This window comes from Phodopus roborovskii, unplaced genomic scaffold, assembly GCF_943737965.1.
Source record: "Phodopus roborovskii unplaced genomic scaffold, PHOROB, whole genome shotgun sequence".
NCBI lineage: Eukaryota > Metazoa > Chordata > Mammalia > Rodentia > Cricetidae > Phodopus > Phodopus roborovskii.
Window position 1 is genome coordinate 8,019,654 of NW_026126636.1, and position 17,631 is coordinate 8,037,284.

Genomic DNA, 17,631 nt, shown 5'->3' on the forward strand with positions numbered 1-17,631 from the left:
ACATGCATACATAAATATATAGAGAGAGCGTTTCTCTCTATCTACCTCTGGCTGTCCTAGAACTCACTATGAAGACCAGGCTGGCCTTGTACTCTGAGAGATCCCCCTGCCTCTGCCTCCCCAGTGCTAGGATTAAAGGTGTGCTCCCCCATACCTAGCTAAGAAACTTAAAATTGGGAAGGAATGAAAATATGTGTGGTGTTTTCTCTCAAGCATTTGAACACTTGGCCCCCAGTTGGTAGCTGTTGGGGAAAGATTAGGAAATGTGGCCTGCACGGAGAAAACATGTCACTGTGCCATTTTGAGGTAGCGTTTTCTGACTCCTACCTGTGGATCAAGAGGTGGCATCTCTCAGCTGCTTCTCCAGGTACCTGCTGCCATGCCTTCGGTCTGCTTCTTACTGGCCCATAACTATTGTTCTATGGGCTTCTTCATGACCTTATCTTACCAGAGAATATCCGGTGCATCCTATCCTCCCCGTAGCTACATGGAGTCTCTCTCAAGGCCCCCTCTGCCTCCTCTCCCCAGAATTCTCCTCATCTGGTAGCTCCGCCTATACTTCTGCTTGGCTACTGGCCAATCAGTGTTTTAGTCATCAACCAATAAAAGAAGCGTATATTAACAGCATACAGAAGGACCGCCACCATCAGTGCAGCAGGAAAAGCATAGATGTGACGCTGCATTTGTTTGATCATCATGTTAGGAACCATAGAATACACAGTGAAGGGTTAGGGGGCGTGGCTCAGTGGTAGAGCCCCTGCCTAGAATCCCCCAGTGAGGGGCTGGGGTGTGGCTCAGTGGTAGAGCCCCTGCCTAGAATCCCCCAGTGAGGGGCTAAGGATATGGCTAGGGCACAGTTGCCTACCAGTGTGCAGGAGGTCCTAGATTCTCTAGCACCATACACACACATAATGCACATTCTAGACCTGTCACAAAAATAAGAAAAAAGACCCCTGGCCTTTCCTGGTCTTCTGGAAGAGCAGGTTAGGGAGACTCTACAAGGCTGATGATGGTGGCCATGGCTCTAACTTGACAGGAACGAGTCTCTGGAATGGCAAGAGGAGGGTGGGGATGTCCCTGAGCTCAGTGATCTGATGGAAAACCGAGGCTGGTAGGAATTCATTCTCTCATCCCATGAGCCTCAAATAAGGCCCACTTCATGACAAGCACTGATTCATGCCCGAGGCACCGCCATGAACAAAAGAGAACAAACCCAGCCCCGTGGGAGATGATACTAATGGGAACAGTCAGGAGCAACACACAAATGGAACACGCTGGCAGTTCTTGCCTGGTGCAAATGACAACTAGAGCAAGAGAAAGGAACCAGTGAATCCCTTCTGGCAGAAACCATCCTGCTCCCTGCCCCCTGGCATTACCCCTCCCATGGGTCTCCCCGCCAGAAACTCAGGCTGAGCCAAGTGCACTCACTCCCAGACGCCATCTGCTCTCCCTGGGAGTGGGGCCCGTGCCAGCTTGAGCGTCTGGACTCTTGGCACAGTGCCCTGGCACCCTAGAGCTAGGGAAGTCCTCGGCCCTACATGAGGCAGGGGAATCCTCCTGCCTGTCCGGATGGAAAGGAGGCAGTGCAAGCTGGGTGGGCTCCCTGGAAGAGGAAGTGGCTTGGAGGGCCAGGAGAGTTCTTTGTCAATTAAATGGACACCAATTAGGAATAATAACATCGATAAACACATTACACATGTTCTCCGTGTTTACTTTGCCAGGCTTTGGGTAAATGTGTGGGTATTTGTTGCCACATCTAAGTTAAATCCATATGTTGGACTGCTGGAATGACTCAGCGGGAAAGGGAGCTTGCTGCTAAAGGCCTGATGATCGGAGTTCCAGCCCAGGAACCCACCTGGTGGAAGAAAAGAACTAATTCCTACAAGTTGCCCCCTGACTTCTACACATGCTTGCTGTAGAAGCACCACAATAAATAAATAAATAAATGGAATGGAAAAAAAAATCAAAGAATAAAATATGTATGTCATCACATCTAGGAAGCTGGGCATATGTCCTGAGTTTTTGGGTGAACACATACAGATTCAGAGAGGTGAAGCCTATCAAGTACCCTGAATTACCTGCAAAGGACCTATGTTTGGAGAGTCTAACCCAGAATCACGGACCACACCTGCATCGCTAAAGGATGCTCATAGCATCCCGTCCCGGATCATCCTCGGCCTCCATTCTTGGGAAGCTTCACTCAACTTTCCTAGTATGGCTACTTCCCTTCCCCTGGGGTCAGCGAGGAATTCTGCCTTGGGTTATAGTCTGCTGGTTTCAGTTGCTTACCTCGTCACGGGAGCAAAGCGGGGTGTGTGGGGGGGAACAGAGTTGCTGAGGGGATGGATGCGCTATTGAAGGTAAAGAACCCAACACAGGGCCTGGGGTAGCGTTCCCACTCATGAACAAGCTGTGTTCAGTTCTCTGTGCTCCTTGCTGCCGTGAAAAGACCGCCATTCACAGTGCTTCTTAGAATTGTTCTGCGGCTGTGTGTGTTTAAAGCAACTAGAACAAAGCACAAAGCTGAGTTCACGTTACCGTTATTATTATTATTGGTTGTTATCAGGCCACATTTTGAAGGGGTGAGGGAGGTGGGGTGCAGCCAGGAAAGACCTGGATAATCAAGGGGTTGCTTGATTATCCAACAGGTTGGAGTCTGGGCTCACGAAGGAGAAAAAAACTGCGCTCTCTGAGACCTGGGCGTCAGAGGAATCCGCCTTCAAGGCCCCCTCCCGGGCGCAGCGGAGGGGCGGAGTCTGGAAGTGTGGCCCCGCCTCTCCCCTCCCCGGCGCTGCGGGGCTGGGGCGCAGAGACCCAACCACAGCGCGGCTCTCAGACCCCGCGCCGAGTACTCCGGACACCCGATCGCAGGGTTCAGGTTTGCTCATCTCTGGGCGGCAGGGCAAGGTGGGCGTCCTGAGAGACCCAAGGATGCTGGGGGCCTGACCGTGAACGCTGAGATGGGGACATTGCTCCTCCCTCGGGGTCCTGGCGTTGCGGGGGCGAGGAAGGGCACGGGGTGAACCTTTGGCTAGGTGTGATATGACCCGGGGCAGGGGATAGTAGAAGGAGAAGGATCTGGTTGGGTGTGAACAGTACATATGCTGGCCTTGGGGGTGGAGGCGTTAATGAGCCAGGTGGGCTAAGGCGACAGGCCAGTGGGGGAGATGTGTGGCATCGTGGGCGCCGTGGAAAGGGGATAAGGTACCGCACGGGTTGAGTTGGATAGGTGTGAAATGGAAGAGCTGAGAGTCGTGGCTGTGGTGGGTGGGTGTGGGGGTTTCTGCATGTTGCGGGTGTTTGCATTTTCAGATGCTGCAAGGGTGTTTGTGCCAGGAGGCCCAGGGGTACTTAAGGATACTTAGGAACGTTGTCGACCTCAGACGTATTTCTGAGGGGAGCCGCTGTCATTCGTAGCAAGTGCTCAAGGAGACCTTTGGTGGATGACGGTGTGGGTGTGGGTGGGCTAACCTGGAGACAGGCAGGATGACAGCGGCCTTGGGAACTGAGTGTGAGGGCTAGGTGTGTGTGCACTAGGGTGGAGTTCCTGGGTCACTGGTAGGCGATGGATGAGCGTATTATAAGAGGAAGGGTGTGGGCCTGGATGGGTGGTTAGGGCATGTGAGCCTGGGGGGGGTGGTGTGTGTATGTGTGTGGAGAGGGCTCGCAGGACAAACAAGTGTGTAAGACATGGTTTATAGTGACTGTGCAACAGGTATATAATTGAGAGAATCCAGAATCGATTGACAGGGACCCTGAATTCTCTGTGAGTTAGACAAACCTTTTTTATTCTCCAGTCTGTTTTTCTATCATCTGTAAAATGAATCTGAGGAGCCTTGAGCTCGCTCACCTCTCCGAAGCCAATAGCCAGGGGGCGATGGATAAGACAAGACTTTTGGAATTTGAATTTTTTCCCTTTGTTTCCAGGAACCCCTCTACCCACGGCACGCCCCTCTCCTAGCCATGGACAACTCCAGCTTACAGGAACTCCAGCAACCCTTGTTGCCAAGCACAGCCTGTGACCTCCTGTCCCCCAAGTCTGACAAAGTAGAGCTGGGACCCTTCTTCCCAGAAACAGTCTTTGCGGAGTCCCTGAGAGGCCGGCAACTCCTTCACTCACCTCTTCCTTCCGTGAGCGGGGGCCTCGGGGAGCCTGAGACCCCTGACCTTGAGGTAGGGGTGTCGGGCTGCTTGCTGTCGATATCTGCCCAGGTCTGGAGTCCCACTTGACTGTGCAGGGACTGGCCGGGAGTCTGGGAGTTTTTGTTTTGAGGCAGAGTTTCTCTGTGAAGCCATGGCTGGTCTGGAGCTCTCTGTGTAGACCAGGCTAGTTTGAACTCAGACACCTCCACCTGGCTCTGCCTTCTGAGTGCAGTGTTTTTTGTTTTTTTTCCTCACCTCGAGACCCTTGATCTTCGTTTGCTGTCTTCCTTCTGGCTTGAGTTTTCTCTTTCCAGAACGCACAAACGCTTGGCTTCTGTTTTTCAAGTTAATGTCTTCAATTTTAATTATTTTTAAAGTTAATATTTGTGTGTGCACGTGTGCATGGAGTGAGGGCAGGACACACATGTAGAGGTAGAGGACAACATTCTTTGGTTTTCTCCTCCCACTATGACCTGGAGTCAGGTCATTAGATTTGATGGGCCAGTGCCTTTTCCTAACGACCCATCCAACTGTTTCCCCTCCCCCGCCTTAGAAGATGTTTCTTACATTTCAGATTGTTACTTTAAGTTTTTATATTTATTTATGCATGTGGGTCTTTTGCCTGTACATGTTAGTGCACTACATTCATGCAGTGCCTGTGGAGGCCAGAAGAGGGCGCCAGATCCACTGGGACTTGGGTTACAGATGGTTGGGTGCTGGGAATCCAACCTGCATCCATGACAGTGGTCTAACCAATGAGCTATTTTATTTCTCCAGCTCTTATCTTTAAGTGTGTGTGTGTGTGTGCTTGTGCGCGTGCATTTTCTCACCATTTAGATCCCCTGTAGCTGGAGTTATAGTAATCTTCCACACATGGATGCTGAGACCCTAACGCGGGTCATTTGCAGGGGCAATAACCACTGCGCCATCTCTCCAGCCCCCACTCCCCCTTTTCTGAGGCAAGGTCTGTATCTCTGGGTGGCCTTAAATCCGTCCTTCCACCCCAGCTTCCAGGAATGCCGCAGTTACAGGTTTGTGCCACCATGGCCACCTTAAAGTCACCTTTTTATGTCCTACTCCTTGCTCATATCGAGAAACAGGTCTTTCATTTTATTTTTACACCTCAATTCTCTTAAGAGACAAGGTTTGCTCTTCATTCTGGCCGTGAGCTCCTCAGCTCACATTCATCTTTTGATGACTGGAACTGGGGGCCTGCACCATCCTCCTGGCTTGTGTCTTTTGTGGGCCAGTCTCGAGTAGGCCAGGCTAGCCTCAGACTCACCAGGTAACGAATTGAAGAGGACCCTGAACTTCTGCGCCTCCTGCCTCCACCTCCCGAGAGCTGCGGTTAGAGGCAGGAGCCATCAGCCCCGGACTTCCCGTTTTACTTGAGGTTGGGTCTTGTTAAATTGTCCAGGCTGACTTTGAATTCACTCTACAGGCCAGACAAGGTTTGAACTTCCAGTTCTTGGGACTGAACCTGATTTATGTCACCTCTTCCTAGGAAATCTTGTACAGTTACCATATGACATTCTGTTAAGGACCAGTTGAAAACCTGCCCAGATTCAAGAGCAGGGAGAACCCACCCCACAGCTGCTGGGGGGTGGAGGAGGGGCGTCAGTCACAAGGTCCAAAGAACTTTTGGAGGAAGAGGTCTTGGCCCATGCCTTTAATCCCAGGCAGAGGCAGATGGATCTCTATGAGTTTGAGGCCAGCCTGGTCTAGAGTTCCAGGACAGCCGAGGCTACATAAAAGAGACCTTGTCTTTAAAAAAAGAAATCACTTGCATCTAGGCTTAGTATGTACCTATATTCCAGGCCCTCGAGAGGTTGAAGCATGCAGCTTTACAGAACAGCCAGGGGCAATACAGTAAGAGCGTCTAAAATCAAAACAAGCATGAGGGGTGGGGGACACCCCGCCAGTCTCTGATTGGTCCTGCTCACATTTGTGTCTGGTATATTTGACTGTGTGTTAGTCATATTGTTTGGGAAAAAAGGCATTGTCAGGATCTATTACTATTACTCGGAGGCCTAGAGCGAAGGCACCGCTTTATAGCAGGTATTTGGTCTGCTTCTGCCAAACTGCCTGGAGGTAACAGTGAAAGATTCTGGTGTCTCCCCCTCCCCCCCCCAGTCTTTTGTAACCCAGGTAGGTTTTCTGATCCGCCTGCCTCTCCCTCCCGAGTGCTGGGATTGCATGCACCCCTGACTTTAGATCAGTGCTGGTTGGCAGGCTTGTCCTAGCAACTCAGGGCCCTGGGGCATCTTTCATCCCTATCCCCTTTGCATGTTCTCGCACCTAAGGTAACGTCTGCCCCCATTCAGGGATTACAAGCAATCTCCTCATAGTTGGACCCTCGAGAATGAACTCAGCACGCTGGGAGTGGGTGTCTTTGAGGACTCCCAGGATCCACAGCCTCTCCTCCTGGGATCTAGTGGACAGAGAAGCCTAAAGCCTACCTTGTTGAATTTTTTTTTTTTTTTTTCTTAATCTCTGGGGAGGCCCCAGGGGAGCACTGGTCCACAGAGGTGATGGCGCAGGAAAGGTGGGTGGGGTTATACCACCCAGACTCTCTCCTGTCCATAGGACACATCATCCAGTGACAGTGACTCAGATTACGAGGGGGGCGACCGCCTCTCACCTCTTCTGCCCCATGACCATCTCGGCCTGGCGGTCTTCTCTGTCCTGTGTTGTTTTTGGCCCGTGGGCATCGCTGCCTTCTGCCTGGCCCACAAGGTTAGTCTGTGTTTGGGACTGGGAGGGTGCTGGGCTAACAAAAGGGAAAAAGAACCGAGGGGGCCATGCTGTGCTTAAGGCAGGGCGGGAGGCTGGAGAGGAACACCCACAGAAGACACACAGAGGTGTAACCTGACGTGGCGGCCATGGCCTGTGACCCCAGGCCGTCTGAGGAGGTCTCAAAAGGAGCAAAAACAAGGGAACGAGGCTGAGGCAGACTGCTCAGCCTAACAAGCACGAAGTTGGATGGCCAACACATGGAGGAGGCAAGAATATCTAAATTCAAGCCAGCCTGGGCTACCTGAGCCTTTCTTTGCATCAAAAGAAAAAATAAAACAAAGTACAAATAAAGGGAGGTGGGAAGCTAGGAGGGGGAACCAAGCCACATGTCATGACCCCAGCGTGCTGATGGAGGCCTTGGACTGGAGGCTAGTGAACGCCACACTGGTTTCCCTTCTTAGTAATGGAAATAGCCCCTACCTCAGGGTCAGTGTGCAGATCAACTGAGTTAAAAATAATGGCAAAAAATAGTGGCATCTGGAAACATTGCTTTTTCTCCCCAAGACAAGGTTTCTTTGTGTAGGTAGCCCTGGCTGTTCTTGAACTCATAGAGCTCTGCCTGCCTCTGCCTCCCAAGTGCTGGGATTAAAGGTCCGTGCCACCCATGGTTTTGGAATAGCTGAGTTAGTTATGCTGGGGTTGGGGGAGCCACAGGAGGCAGGGTGGAGTGTGTGGGGGGGGACACTTTGGTTACCACTGCCCACTGCCTCTACAGACCAACAAGGCATGGGCCAAGGGGGACATCCAAGGGGCAGGGGCCACCTCCCGCCGTGCCTTCCTGCTGGGGGTCCTGGCCGTGGGTCTGGGCCTGTGCACATACGCCGCTGCCCTGGTGACCTTGGCTGCCTACCTTGCCTCCCGAGCCCCGCCCTAGTTGCCCTCCGGCCCCCACTGTGAATGCAGAGGCCAGAGGCCCAGTGAACCCGTGAGAGGAATGGATGATCTCCGCGTATATGGTGATGGCGAGGACCACAGAATCCAGAAATGAGAGTCCGCTGCTTTCCTGGCCACCCCACCCAGAAGGAAACAATGGGAGAGATTAAAGAGATCCCGAAGCCAAACCGAGTCCGTCTGTGTTTGGGTGTTCCAGGGTGGAATGGTGTGGGTACCAGAGCAGGAAGGACCAGCAAAGTTAAGAGGCTGTGCCTGACACCAGACCCCAGACCAGAGCTTGGGGCGAGACACTGCAGGCTTTTCCTGTCCACAGCAGTAGCAGTTGAATGATGGCCAGTCTTCCAGGTCTCTCACTCAACCCCTCCCTCTGGCTGAGCAGAGCCCAAAGCATCCTAGCCGTGTGTGGTAGCCTGCTGCTTTCCTCCGAGCCCTTCCCACAGCAGATGGAGAAGCTATCCAGTTGTCTATAAAGGATAGGGAAGCAAACTGTGGTGGTAGGCTGGACCTGGGGGCTGGCAGCTCAGGAGGCTGAGGCAGATCACAAGTTCCTTGCCTAACAGGTAACAGTTTAAATCAGGACTGTGAGGGAAGACAGCCAGCCTCAACAGCTTAGCAAGACCCTGAGACAACATACAAAATATGCTGCTGCCTCCCAGCACTCAGGAGGCAGAGAACAGGCCAGCCTGGTCTATAGTGAGTTTCCAGGACAGCCAGGGCTACACAGAGAAACCCAGTTGCGGGGGTGGGGTGGTGGTGGTGAGGGTGGTGGTGGTGGTGAAGAGGGCCAGGGGCATGGCTGACCAGTACCCGGCTTTTTCAGAATTTACAAGTCCCTGAGTTCAAACCCCAGAGCCAGCTCGGGGTGATGGCACACACCTTTACTCCCAGAACTAGGGAGGCAGAGGCAGGCGGATCTGTCAGCTCCAAGTCAATGTGATCTACATGAGTTCCAAGCAGTCAAGGGTTACATAGTGAGACTATCTTGAAGAATAAAGTAAGTCTTTGAGCCACCAAAACAGACATGAAAAATGCAACAAAGTATCCTACCCGGGCTTCAGTGATATGAGCATAGCTTCCTCTTGGGAAAGGAAGAATCCTGACAGCTCAAATCATCTAGAGACCAAACACTTTCCTTCCCAAGATGACTGACTCTCCAGCATCTGCGAGGGCAAAACTCCAAGCTAAAGACACCTGCATATTCCCTTCGAGGCTATCAGGGTATCCAGGTGGAGGAGGGTGGAGAGTGTGTGAGGCAGGTCTAGCAGGTGGCGTACAAGGCACAATGGGCCCAACCCGTGGAAACTGTCTGGGGACCCCTGATTTAGCCCCATGCTGACAGGCTGTGGGAGTTAGTCTTCACAGAAATCCCCAATGCTTGGCTCCAGCCCTCCGCACCAAGAGTGTGGGAAGGTGCGCTGGCCGGGCCCCAATGGCTTGTTTACAGGCGCTCCCAGCATGCTGGTGTTGACCTGAACGGCCAGGGATCTGGGACAGGTCTTATGGCTCTTTGGTCTTTTTCTGCTTGCTAGCTGATGACCTCACACAGGTTCAGGGCTCTTCTGATTGTCCTCTGAAAATGAGGACTGGATCAGCCCCATCTCATGGCGGTGCTGGGTATGGCCCTCCAGGCCCCATGCGATGTCTGCCCCTCCCTGCATCCCTGGGGCTCTCCCTGTTACCTAAAAGCTCGCTGCTGCGCCTTCCTCCTTCAGGGATATCTTTAGCTGCACTACCCTTACCTGTGAAGGGTCCCGATAGCGTTTACTACCCCTTGAGACTGCTCCCCGCCCCCTTTAGATCCAATTTTGTCTGTGTGTAGAAATGCCCAGAGGCCAGAAGAGGACATGGATCCCCAAAAGCTGCAGTTGCGGGCGGTCGTGCGTTGCCTGATACGCATGCTGGGAACTGATCTCGGGCCCTTTGAAAGAGCAACAAGTGCTCTTAACTGCTGAGCCCTCTCCAGATCACCTTCCTTTTAGAAAATAGAGGACAGTCTCTGCCAAGCGGCAGGACTGTTGGCGCGCACCAACACACCTATCTCTGCCCTGGAACATGGGACCTGGGGCTCTCGTTCAGAGCCAGCTTCCCCGCACCCAGCAGGCCTAATGAATGGGTGCTTGCCAGACATCAGAATCAGCGGCTGTTGACTCCCTCATTTTACACAGGTGAGCTCCCTTTAATGGTGTCCTGGTGATGGGAGGGTTGTGTCCAGGTCTGGAAATGTCCCTGAGCCCCTCCCGGCCTGGCACAGGAGCCCCTGCTGCTATAGGATTGGTAGCCACACGAGAGCTGGAGTGAGGCGTTGTCAAGTGGCAGCTGGAGGCGGTGGCGTGAGGGGCTCCCTGCGCTGGCTCATCTCAGCTCTTGGAGTAGCGCCTCTGCAGTGACTCTCGGTAGAAACGGAAGATGTGCTGTGAGGCAGCCTGGGCAGCCGCTAGGCAGTGCTGGAGCTGGGAAGGGAGAGAACAGTTAGCGCCCACCCAGGGCTACTCCCCACCACAAGGGCTATTTCCTTCTTCGTCACCTCCTAACTCCCACCCCATAAGGGTGGTGGTGCACACCTGTAATGAGACATCCACAGAAGGGACCTGAACAATCCTCCTGCCTCAGTCTCCTAAGTACACCACTAGCCCTGGTTTTATATGGCACCGGGGATGGAACCCAGGGTCTCATGCAACCTAGACAAACTCTCCACCGATAAAGCCACATCCTCAGGCCCTCTAAGTTTGCTTCCCTCTCTTTAGTAATTTCCAGCGTGTGCATGCCTGTTTGTGCGTGCACACCCTCGAGAAAACACATGCCCTGTGGAGATTGAAGACAATTTAGGGAACTGGCTCTCTCCTCTCACCACACTGGTCTTGGGGACAAAAGTTAGGCGGTCGGGTTTGGCAGCAAGTCTTTAATTTCAGAATTGTTTTCCCAGCCCGGGAGTTTTATCTCTTGTTTTGTTGTTTGTTTGAGACTGGGTTTCTCTGTGTAGCCCAGGCTGTCCTGGAACTCTCAGAGATCCGTCTACCTCTGCCTCCCGAGTGCTGGGATTAAAGGCGTGCGCCACCCAGCTCACCTCTCCCTTTTTGAGACGAGTTTTTACTATACAGTCTGGGCTGGCCTGGAGCTCACAGCAGTCCTCCTGCCTCAGGTTCTTAAGGGCTTTGACCACAGCTGTAAGCCACCATGCCCAATCCAAGTAACTGCAAGAGCCATGAAACTAGAGATTTAAATCTTTACAGCTGCCGGGCGGTGGTGATGGTGGCGGCAGCACACACCTTTGATTCCAGCACTCAGGAGGCTGAGGCAGGTGGGTCTCTGTGAGTTCAAGGCTAGCCTGGTCTACAGAGCAAGTTCCAGGGCAACTAGGGCTACACAGAGAAACCCTGTCTCAAAAACCAAAATCTTTTACCACCACACAGGGGCAAAGAAGAAATACAGGTACGGACCAAATTTCTAAACCCTGTCCCTTGGTAACTCAGAATGCTAGGTGGCACTGTTCTGTGCTGATGACTGGGGACCTTAAGACAGATGTACCACCTCATCCGGAGCTGACTCATGTTTTCTGATGTCACTCAGGCGTTCCTTTAAAAGTGCTAGAGAAACCTTCTGGTTTTATTTTTTTGCTTGTTAAAATAGGATCTCACAATGTTGCCTTGGTTGGCTTAGAACTCTCCATGTAGACTAGGCTGGCCCTGAACTCCGCTATGCCAGAGATTAAACCTGTGCCTCGAAACCTCTTGAGTGCCAGGCAAGCACTTTGAGAACTAAGCCCGGAACACATACCCACCCACCCAACAAGGACGCAAAGAAAGGCTCGCTGTGAGCTGGGGCAAGATGACATGCTGGTGGGAGAGAAGGTTCTGGATTGTGCCCCGACCCCCACACTGGTACCTCGGCGTCAGAATAGAGCCCCTTGGTGGTGGACATCAGTAGCTTCTGCTCCACACTGTCCAGAGCAAAGGTCAGGATGGCCCGGGCCTCCTAGGAGCAAGAGGTGGGAGACGTAAGTGCCCTGGGACCCTCCTCTGTAAGGTCTCAGCCAGTAAGTGGACCCTTAGCCTCTAGGCCAGCCACAACTGTCTCACACCACGCCACGCTGGGTTAAGTGTTTCCCTTCGTTTTCAATCTGACCACAGTTCTTGTGTCCCACAGGGGGAGCCACAGTGCTGGTCATTTTCTGGCTGCCTCTCCGCCGCCCACTCTCCCCTCCCAGCTCTGTACTGCAGTCAAGCCAGTGAGCCAGTCCCCACGACTCCCTCGCCATTAGGTTTTCCCAGTTATCTGAGGGGAGCCCAGGGAGCCCCGAGATGAGTGCCCCGGCCCCCACCCTCACAGCAGCAGTGGTAATAAAAGCCACGGAGGTGAGTGGGTTCTGAGCTTCCACAGCCAAGGCCACCCCTGAGCTTCCCTGTGTGTATGAGTGCAGCCAACTTCGATGCCACCACGGCGGCCCCGGGCTGGGGCCCAGCCTGCACTGCATCTCCTTCTCCCAGCGGCTCCGGGAGGAGGCACTGTTGAGGCCCTTCCTGCATCAAACCCTCCCTGACAAGTGCCAAGAACAACGTGCTTCCCAAAGTGTCATCCTCCAGCGCAGGGCACAAGAACCAGAGGGAGGTCCGTTCTACAGCTGGGTAATGAGTGCTAGCAAGCCAGTTTCTTTCCTGACTTGTGCACGTGTGGGTTGGCTGTCTAGCACTTCAAGCTGAATGAACCTTGATGAACGAGGCAGAACCTGCCCAATGGGTCAGGGTGCACGAGCCACGTGACTCGCAGAAGGCGGGGCCTGGAGGCACGCAGACCAACTAGGCCGCATCGCTTCACTGTTAACTTTCCCCGCCTACCTTTTCTTGCTTGGTCGTGGGGTCCAGCACGAGATTGCCATCTGAGTCCAGGGCACAGCTGACCCCGCAGAAGAGAGCCCGCATCGGCACACCTGCATCCACCAGTGCCATGCAGGCAGCATTCAGGCAACAGGCCAAGAGCTGAGCATCACAGTGGTTAAGAAGAGTGTCTCCTGTGGGACTGGCCAGCACAACACAGCCACACTTCCCTCTACTTGCTGATGCCCGTGGCAGACGCTGCTAATTGATCACAGAGCAGCAGCGTGGCAAGGTGGCTGGCTAAGTGGTTCTGGCACCAGGTAGCTGCCGCTGCTCCATGCTGGGCGTAATCACCTCCCTCCAGCTATAAGGCCAACTGATTTTCTCTAAGTCCCAGGCTCCCTGTATTAAATGAGATGATGCCAGGGAACCAATACATACCACTAAAGGATGTACAAGGTATCTTTAGTGAGCTGGGCAGGGGCTGGGGGGGGCGTGGCCCACGTCTTTAATCCCAGCACCCGAGAGGCAGAGGCAGGAGATCTGTGAGTCTGAGGCCAGCCTGGTCTACAAAGTGAGTTCCAGGACAACTAGTGCTATCACAGAGAAACCCTGTCTCGGAAAAAAAAAAAATCTTTACCGAAACGGTCCCAAAGTCACACAGGGAAGACACTGGCAAAGCCAGGCCCACCACCTGGGAATCTAGTGGGCAACTACCGTGCTATATAATGGAGCCAATGACCATTCTGCGTGCTTGGCGTTCCCCCAGCAAAGAGCCAGGAACTCCCGCCAAGCTACAGAGAAGTCGTCATTGGCCCAGGCTCTGGGCTTGGACAGGCCTGAGCTTGAGTTCCTACCTTTGCAGCATTCTGGCTGCCGTCATCCTGGGCAAGACACCCAAAACATGGAACATGAGAAACACACATGCTGGAGCCCTTGGGCTCTCCCCAAACCAGAAAGCCTGAGCACATGCCTTGGGATTTACACAGGAATTACAATGCTACCCAGTACAAGTTCTGTGAGAACTAAGTGACAACAGTTCAAAGTGCCTGAGTGACTGGCACACAGGTCATTTGTTCGTGTGTGTGTGCATGTGCACGTGCACAGGCGTGTGCTGCTGGTGCTCACATGGTGGTTAGAGGACAACTTGCAGGAACTGGTTCTCTCCTTCCACCACAGGAGTCTTGGGGACTGAACTCAGGTCGTCAGGCTTGGCGGCAAGCACCTTTACCCACTGAACCAGCTTGCTGGCCCCGGTTCTGCGTGGCTGAGGGTGTGTTACAGGGTCACCAGAAGGGAAGCCACAGGGAGGTCCCGGGCCAGGAAAGGATACGGAGCCGGCGTCGCTCACCACCTGTAGCACCACCGTGATCGAGGTGCGTGGGTGCAGGGCTCCCAGGACCGCTGCTTCACATGTGTTCCTGATCAGCCGCTCCCGGCTCTTCTCAGCCACGCCTGGGGAGACACAGGGCTGGCTGTCATCAGAGCTTCCCTTCCATCCCATCATCGTGTGCTGCTCAATCCAGTCTCTGGAGGGAGACTTCAGGAAGGAGCTGGCTGTCTCAGCCCGGGATGGTGTGCACACTCCCAGGAAAAGAAGGTAGGGCCGGAAACTTTCCAAGGGTCCACCAGCCACCCAAGGAGGAATACCCAGAAGTGCCCATGTCCTGTGCTACTGGCCACATTGACCCTGCCAGAGCAGGCCCATCCTACCGTGCATAGGGACATGCAGTAAAGGGGCCGAAAAGCAAGAAACAGTCTGGTGGTGGTACTGGTCTGTAACCTCAGGACTTGAGACGCTCAGGCAGGGGGATCACAAATTTGAAGGCAACCTAGGCTACAGGGAGCTCAGTACCAGCCTTGAGACCCCGTCTCAAAAAGTAAAAGGCTGGTGGCGTGGCCCAGTACCAGAATGTCCGCCTGGAGCCCAGCAGTGAGGACCTTAGCAGAAGAGGGTTTGACCAGAGTCCACCAGTGAGAGCCCAGGAGAGTGGCTCCCGGTTGGAGCATCTGTCTAGCAGGAGTGAGGCTCTGGATTCCATTCCCAGTACAGCAAAGACTAAAAACACAAGGCAAGAGCTGGGCAAAGAGGGAGGTGGGCGGGGCGGTGGCGATGGGACACAGCAAGCGGCGGGGAGTCTCGTGAGGTCCTAACAGACTGGATCTTTAGAGGTTTGGTTGAGTCTGGTTACCAGGCAGCCCGATCTTCGGCCTCAGGATCACTTCGAGTGTGGCCTTGTTGAAGATTTCTTTGCTGACCTTCACCTCGGCTGGCCCGTACACTCCAGCCAGGACAGAGGTGTCACCTGGGGAGACATCATCGGAGGCCTCTGCCACATCATGCAGATTTTCTTCTGTCTTCCCATCTTTAGGTGGGGACTACATACAGTAGGCCCTCCCTCGTGGCACTTTTGTAAGGGTCACACAACAACGGCTTGCAGAAGCCTAGAGCCTCTCGACATAAGAATGTGAAATAAATACCAATTTAAAAAGATAGTGTTCTTCAAATACAGGATGCTGTTCAGTATGTACAGAGCCCACCCCAGACTTCAGGCAGTAGAGTAAGTTCAGAAGTTGTTGGGGTACGGAGAGATAGCTCAGCGGGTCAGCACTCATAATGCTCTCCCAGAGGCCTAGAATGTAATCCCCATATCAGGCTGCTCATAATCACCTTGTAACTCAGCTCCAAGGGATCGACACCCTCTTCTATCCTTCATGGGCACCCAGACACACAGACACAGATACACACAGACACACACACACACACACCAGCTTCTGGGAGGCAGAGACAGGAGGGAGGGTCAGGAATTCAAGGTCATCCTTGGTTCCATAGTGAGTTTGAGGCCACTGTGAACTACAGGAGACCATCTCATAAATCAATCAAAACAACAACAACAAAACCCAAGGGTCTATAGTTGCGATGGGTAGGGCTCTTAATTTCTGCTCATTTTCCCAGATCCGATATAAATGGGTCTGGAGAAAAAAGACTGGCTTCTAGCCCAGATTGCCTATTCCTGGCCCTTGTGTGACTTTGATAACCTCTGTGGGCTACAGAGAGGCCATCTACAAAGAGAAGACGCTGCACCCAGTGGCTTCCACAAGTTTCTGACCGTAATACCCAATAACCAACACACTTTACACCACAACTCCCAACTGATACATGCATGTGTATAAGTGAATCACAGGTTGGGGCTGAGAGATGACTCATCAATTAAGAAGAACATTGCTTGATTTTGCAGAGGATGATTCACACAAACATTTGTAACTACAGTTCCAGGGGACCCAACATACTCTTTTGACCTCCTCAGGCACCAGGGAGATCTACTAAAAAAAAAAAAATGCAAAAAACCAAGGGGTCAGGGATGCTAGCATGTGCAAAGTTCAAAGCAAAAAACAAAACAAAAACCAAGCAAGCAAACAAACAATAACAACAAAACACAAGATGGCTAGCAACAAAGGCAGTTGATAGGCTCCTGGGCTCTGTAGGTTTTCATGGTTAGATTTTCTGAGATCAGGCCCTATACAGTCTAAGCTGGCCTTGAGCTTTCTATGTAGCTGGGTGGACCTGGCCTTGAATCAATCCTCTTGTCTCTACCTTCCTGGGGAATGTGCCTGGTTTTTAATTGTTTGTAAGTTAAGATACTATGTGGCTAGTTTTGTTAACTCAGAACAAGCTAGACAGATCTGAAAGGAAGGAATCCCTCCATCAGACTAAGTCTGCAGGGGCATCTAACTGATTAACTGATATGGGAGGGCCCAGCTCACTGCAGGAAGTGTCTTGGGCAGGTGTCTTGGGTTGTATTTAAAAGCAGGCTAAGCAAGCCACGAGAAGAAAGGGTTCCTTCGTGGTCTCTGCTTCAGTTCCTGCCTCGGTTTCCCTCAGTGGACTAAGAACTGGGATATGTCAGCCAAACAAATCCTTTCTTCCCAAGTTGCTTTTGGTCATGGCCCTTAATCTCAGCAACTGAATCCTAATGCAGAAATACAAAGCAATGGTTTTCATTTTGTGATCATCATACCCACTAGTTTGCAATGTTTGCCATTGTGCCTGGGTGGGGAAGGGGCTCTGTGGTTTCTATAAACTCACCAGACTGTGAGACTGTGAAGTCAGATGTGTCTGGAACTTACCTTTTGGAAGTTTTAAAGGTGCTCCACTATCACGTTCAACTTGGATAATTCATCTGCTACAGTAATTACATATAAACCAGTGGTGATGACAGGGGTTATGTATGCAAATGAACACCTTAGCCTCAACCGGAGGTGTATGGATCCAGAAGAAGCGTGTTGAAGGAAATCCATCAAGAGGAATATTTGCCTTGGTGAAATTACACCTATTCGGGAATATTTACGCTTCTAGGGTGGTGTTGCCCCGATTCCTTCCAGTCTGGACGTATCATGTCTTTTCGAGGCGGGAGGGGTGTGTACCCCCAGTATCTAGAAACAGTCTTTTCAAGGAGATGGGCGCACTCGGTTGCACACTACACGGTCACCGCTCTTCAGAAAACCCCACTCCGGTGAGGATGGCGCGCGCAGTTAAACTTGGTTAGGCTCTTACCTTGCAGGAAAGAAGCAGATCCATCCGGCCGGGACAGCAGGTTTTGTTCACAAGCAAAATGCCGGAGGCTGCAGCCTGCACTTCGAGGGCTGGAGTCTGTTTCAGTGTCAGTGCTTCCCTTGGCGTCCGCACGCTTTGCTACCTCCATAGCCGCCGACCACGCCGCCGCCGCGGCTCCTACCGTAGCTTCCGCCCAGCCTCGCGCGCGCGCACGCGCGAGCGCGCTCGTACCGGCCGCGTAACTACTGCGCACGCGCCAGTCTGGGGCGCTCCTGAATTGGCCTTCGCACGTGGCAGAACGTTTACAAACAATCTGGTCCCGCCCACCTCCACCTCCTAATTCTGGCAAAACCATTGGACAACAAAGGATAGGGGGCGGGTCTTGGACCAGATCCATCTTGCCCAAGGCCCCCGGGCCCTAAACCCGTGAGC

At 52.8% G+C, this 17,631-nt stretch overlaps 2 protein-coding genes across 2 annotated transcripts; one reads left to right on the forward strand and one right to left on the reverse strand.

Moving 5' to 3' along the window:
• Window positions 1-3,952: 3,952 nt before the first annotated feature.
• On the forward strand, window positions 3,953-7,980 carry Tmem91 (transmembrane protein 91). The gene is made up of 3 exons (XM_051207042.1): window positions 3,953-4,173; window positions 6,730-6,879; window positions 7,655-7,980. The coding sequence occupies exons 1-3, from the start codon at window positions 3,964-3,966 to the stop codon at window positions 7,811-7,813; spliced, it is 519 nt and encodes a 172-aa protein (XP_051062999.1). The 5' UTR covers window positions 3,953-3,963; the 3' UTR covers window positions 7,814-7,980.
• Window positions 7,981-10,087: 2,107 nt separating this feature from the next.
• Window positions 10,088-17,369, reverse strand: Exosc5 (exosome component 5). The gene is made up of 6 exons (XM_051207439.1): window positions 17,200-17,369; window positions 14,837-14,950; window positions 13,978-14,099; window positions 12,666-12,806; window positions 11,716-11,805; window positions 10,088-10,283 (listed from the first exon to the last, which is right to left on the reverse strand). Exons 1-6 carry the CDS (start codon window positions 17,345-17,347, stop codon window positions 10,191-10,193), a joined length of 708 nt encoding a protein of 235 aa, XP_051063396.1. The 5' UTR covers window positions 17,348-17,369; the 3' UTR covers window positions 10,088-10,190.
• Window positions 17,370-17,631: the final 262 nt, after the last annotated feature.

Excerpts from the sequence above, each read along its gene's own strand:
- Tmem91 (XM_051207042.1), top strand. The coding sequence starts at position 3,964 with ATGGACAACTCCAGCTTACAGGAACTCCAGCAACCCTTGTTGCCAAGC. Across the intron at positions 4,174-6,729 it reads CTGAGACCCCTGACCTTGAG|GACACATCATCCAGTGACAG; the intron begins GTAGGGGTGTCG and ends TCCTGTCCATAG. Across the intron at positions 6,880-7,654 it reads CCTTCTGCCTGGCCCACAAG|ACCAACAAGGCATGGGCCAA; the intron begins GTTAGTCTGTGT and ends CTGCCTCTACAG.
- Exosc5 (XM_051207439.1), bottom strand. The coding sequence starts at position 17,347 with ATGGAGGTAGCAAAGCGTGCGGACGCCAAGGGAAGCACTGACACTGAA. Across the intron at positions 12,807-13,977 it reads TGGTGAGCGACGCCGGCTCC|CTCTTGGCCTGTTGCCTGAA; the intron begins GTATCCTTTCCT and ends TGTGATGCTCAG. Across the intron at positions 10,284-11,715 it reads GGCTCTATTCTGACGCCGAG|CTCCAGCACTGCCTAGCGGC; the intron begins GTACCAGTGTGG and ends CTCCCTTCCCAG.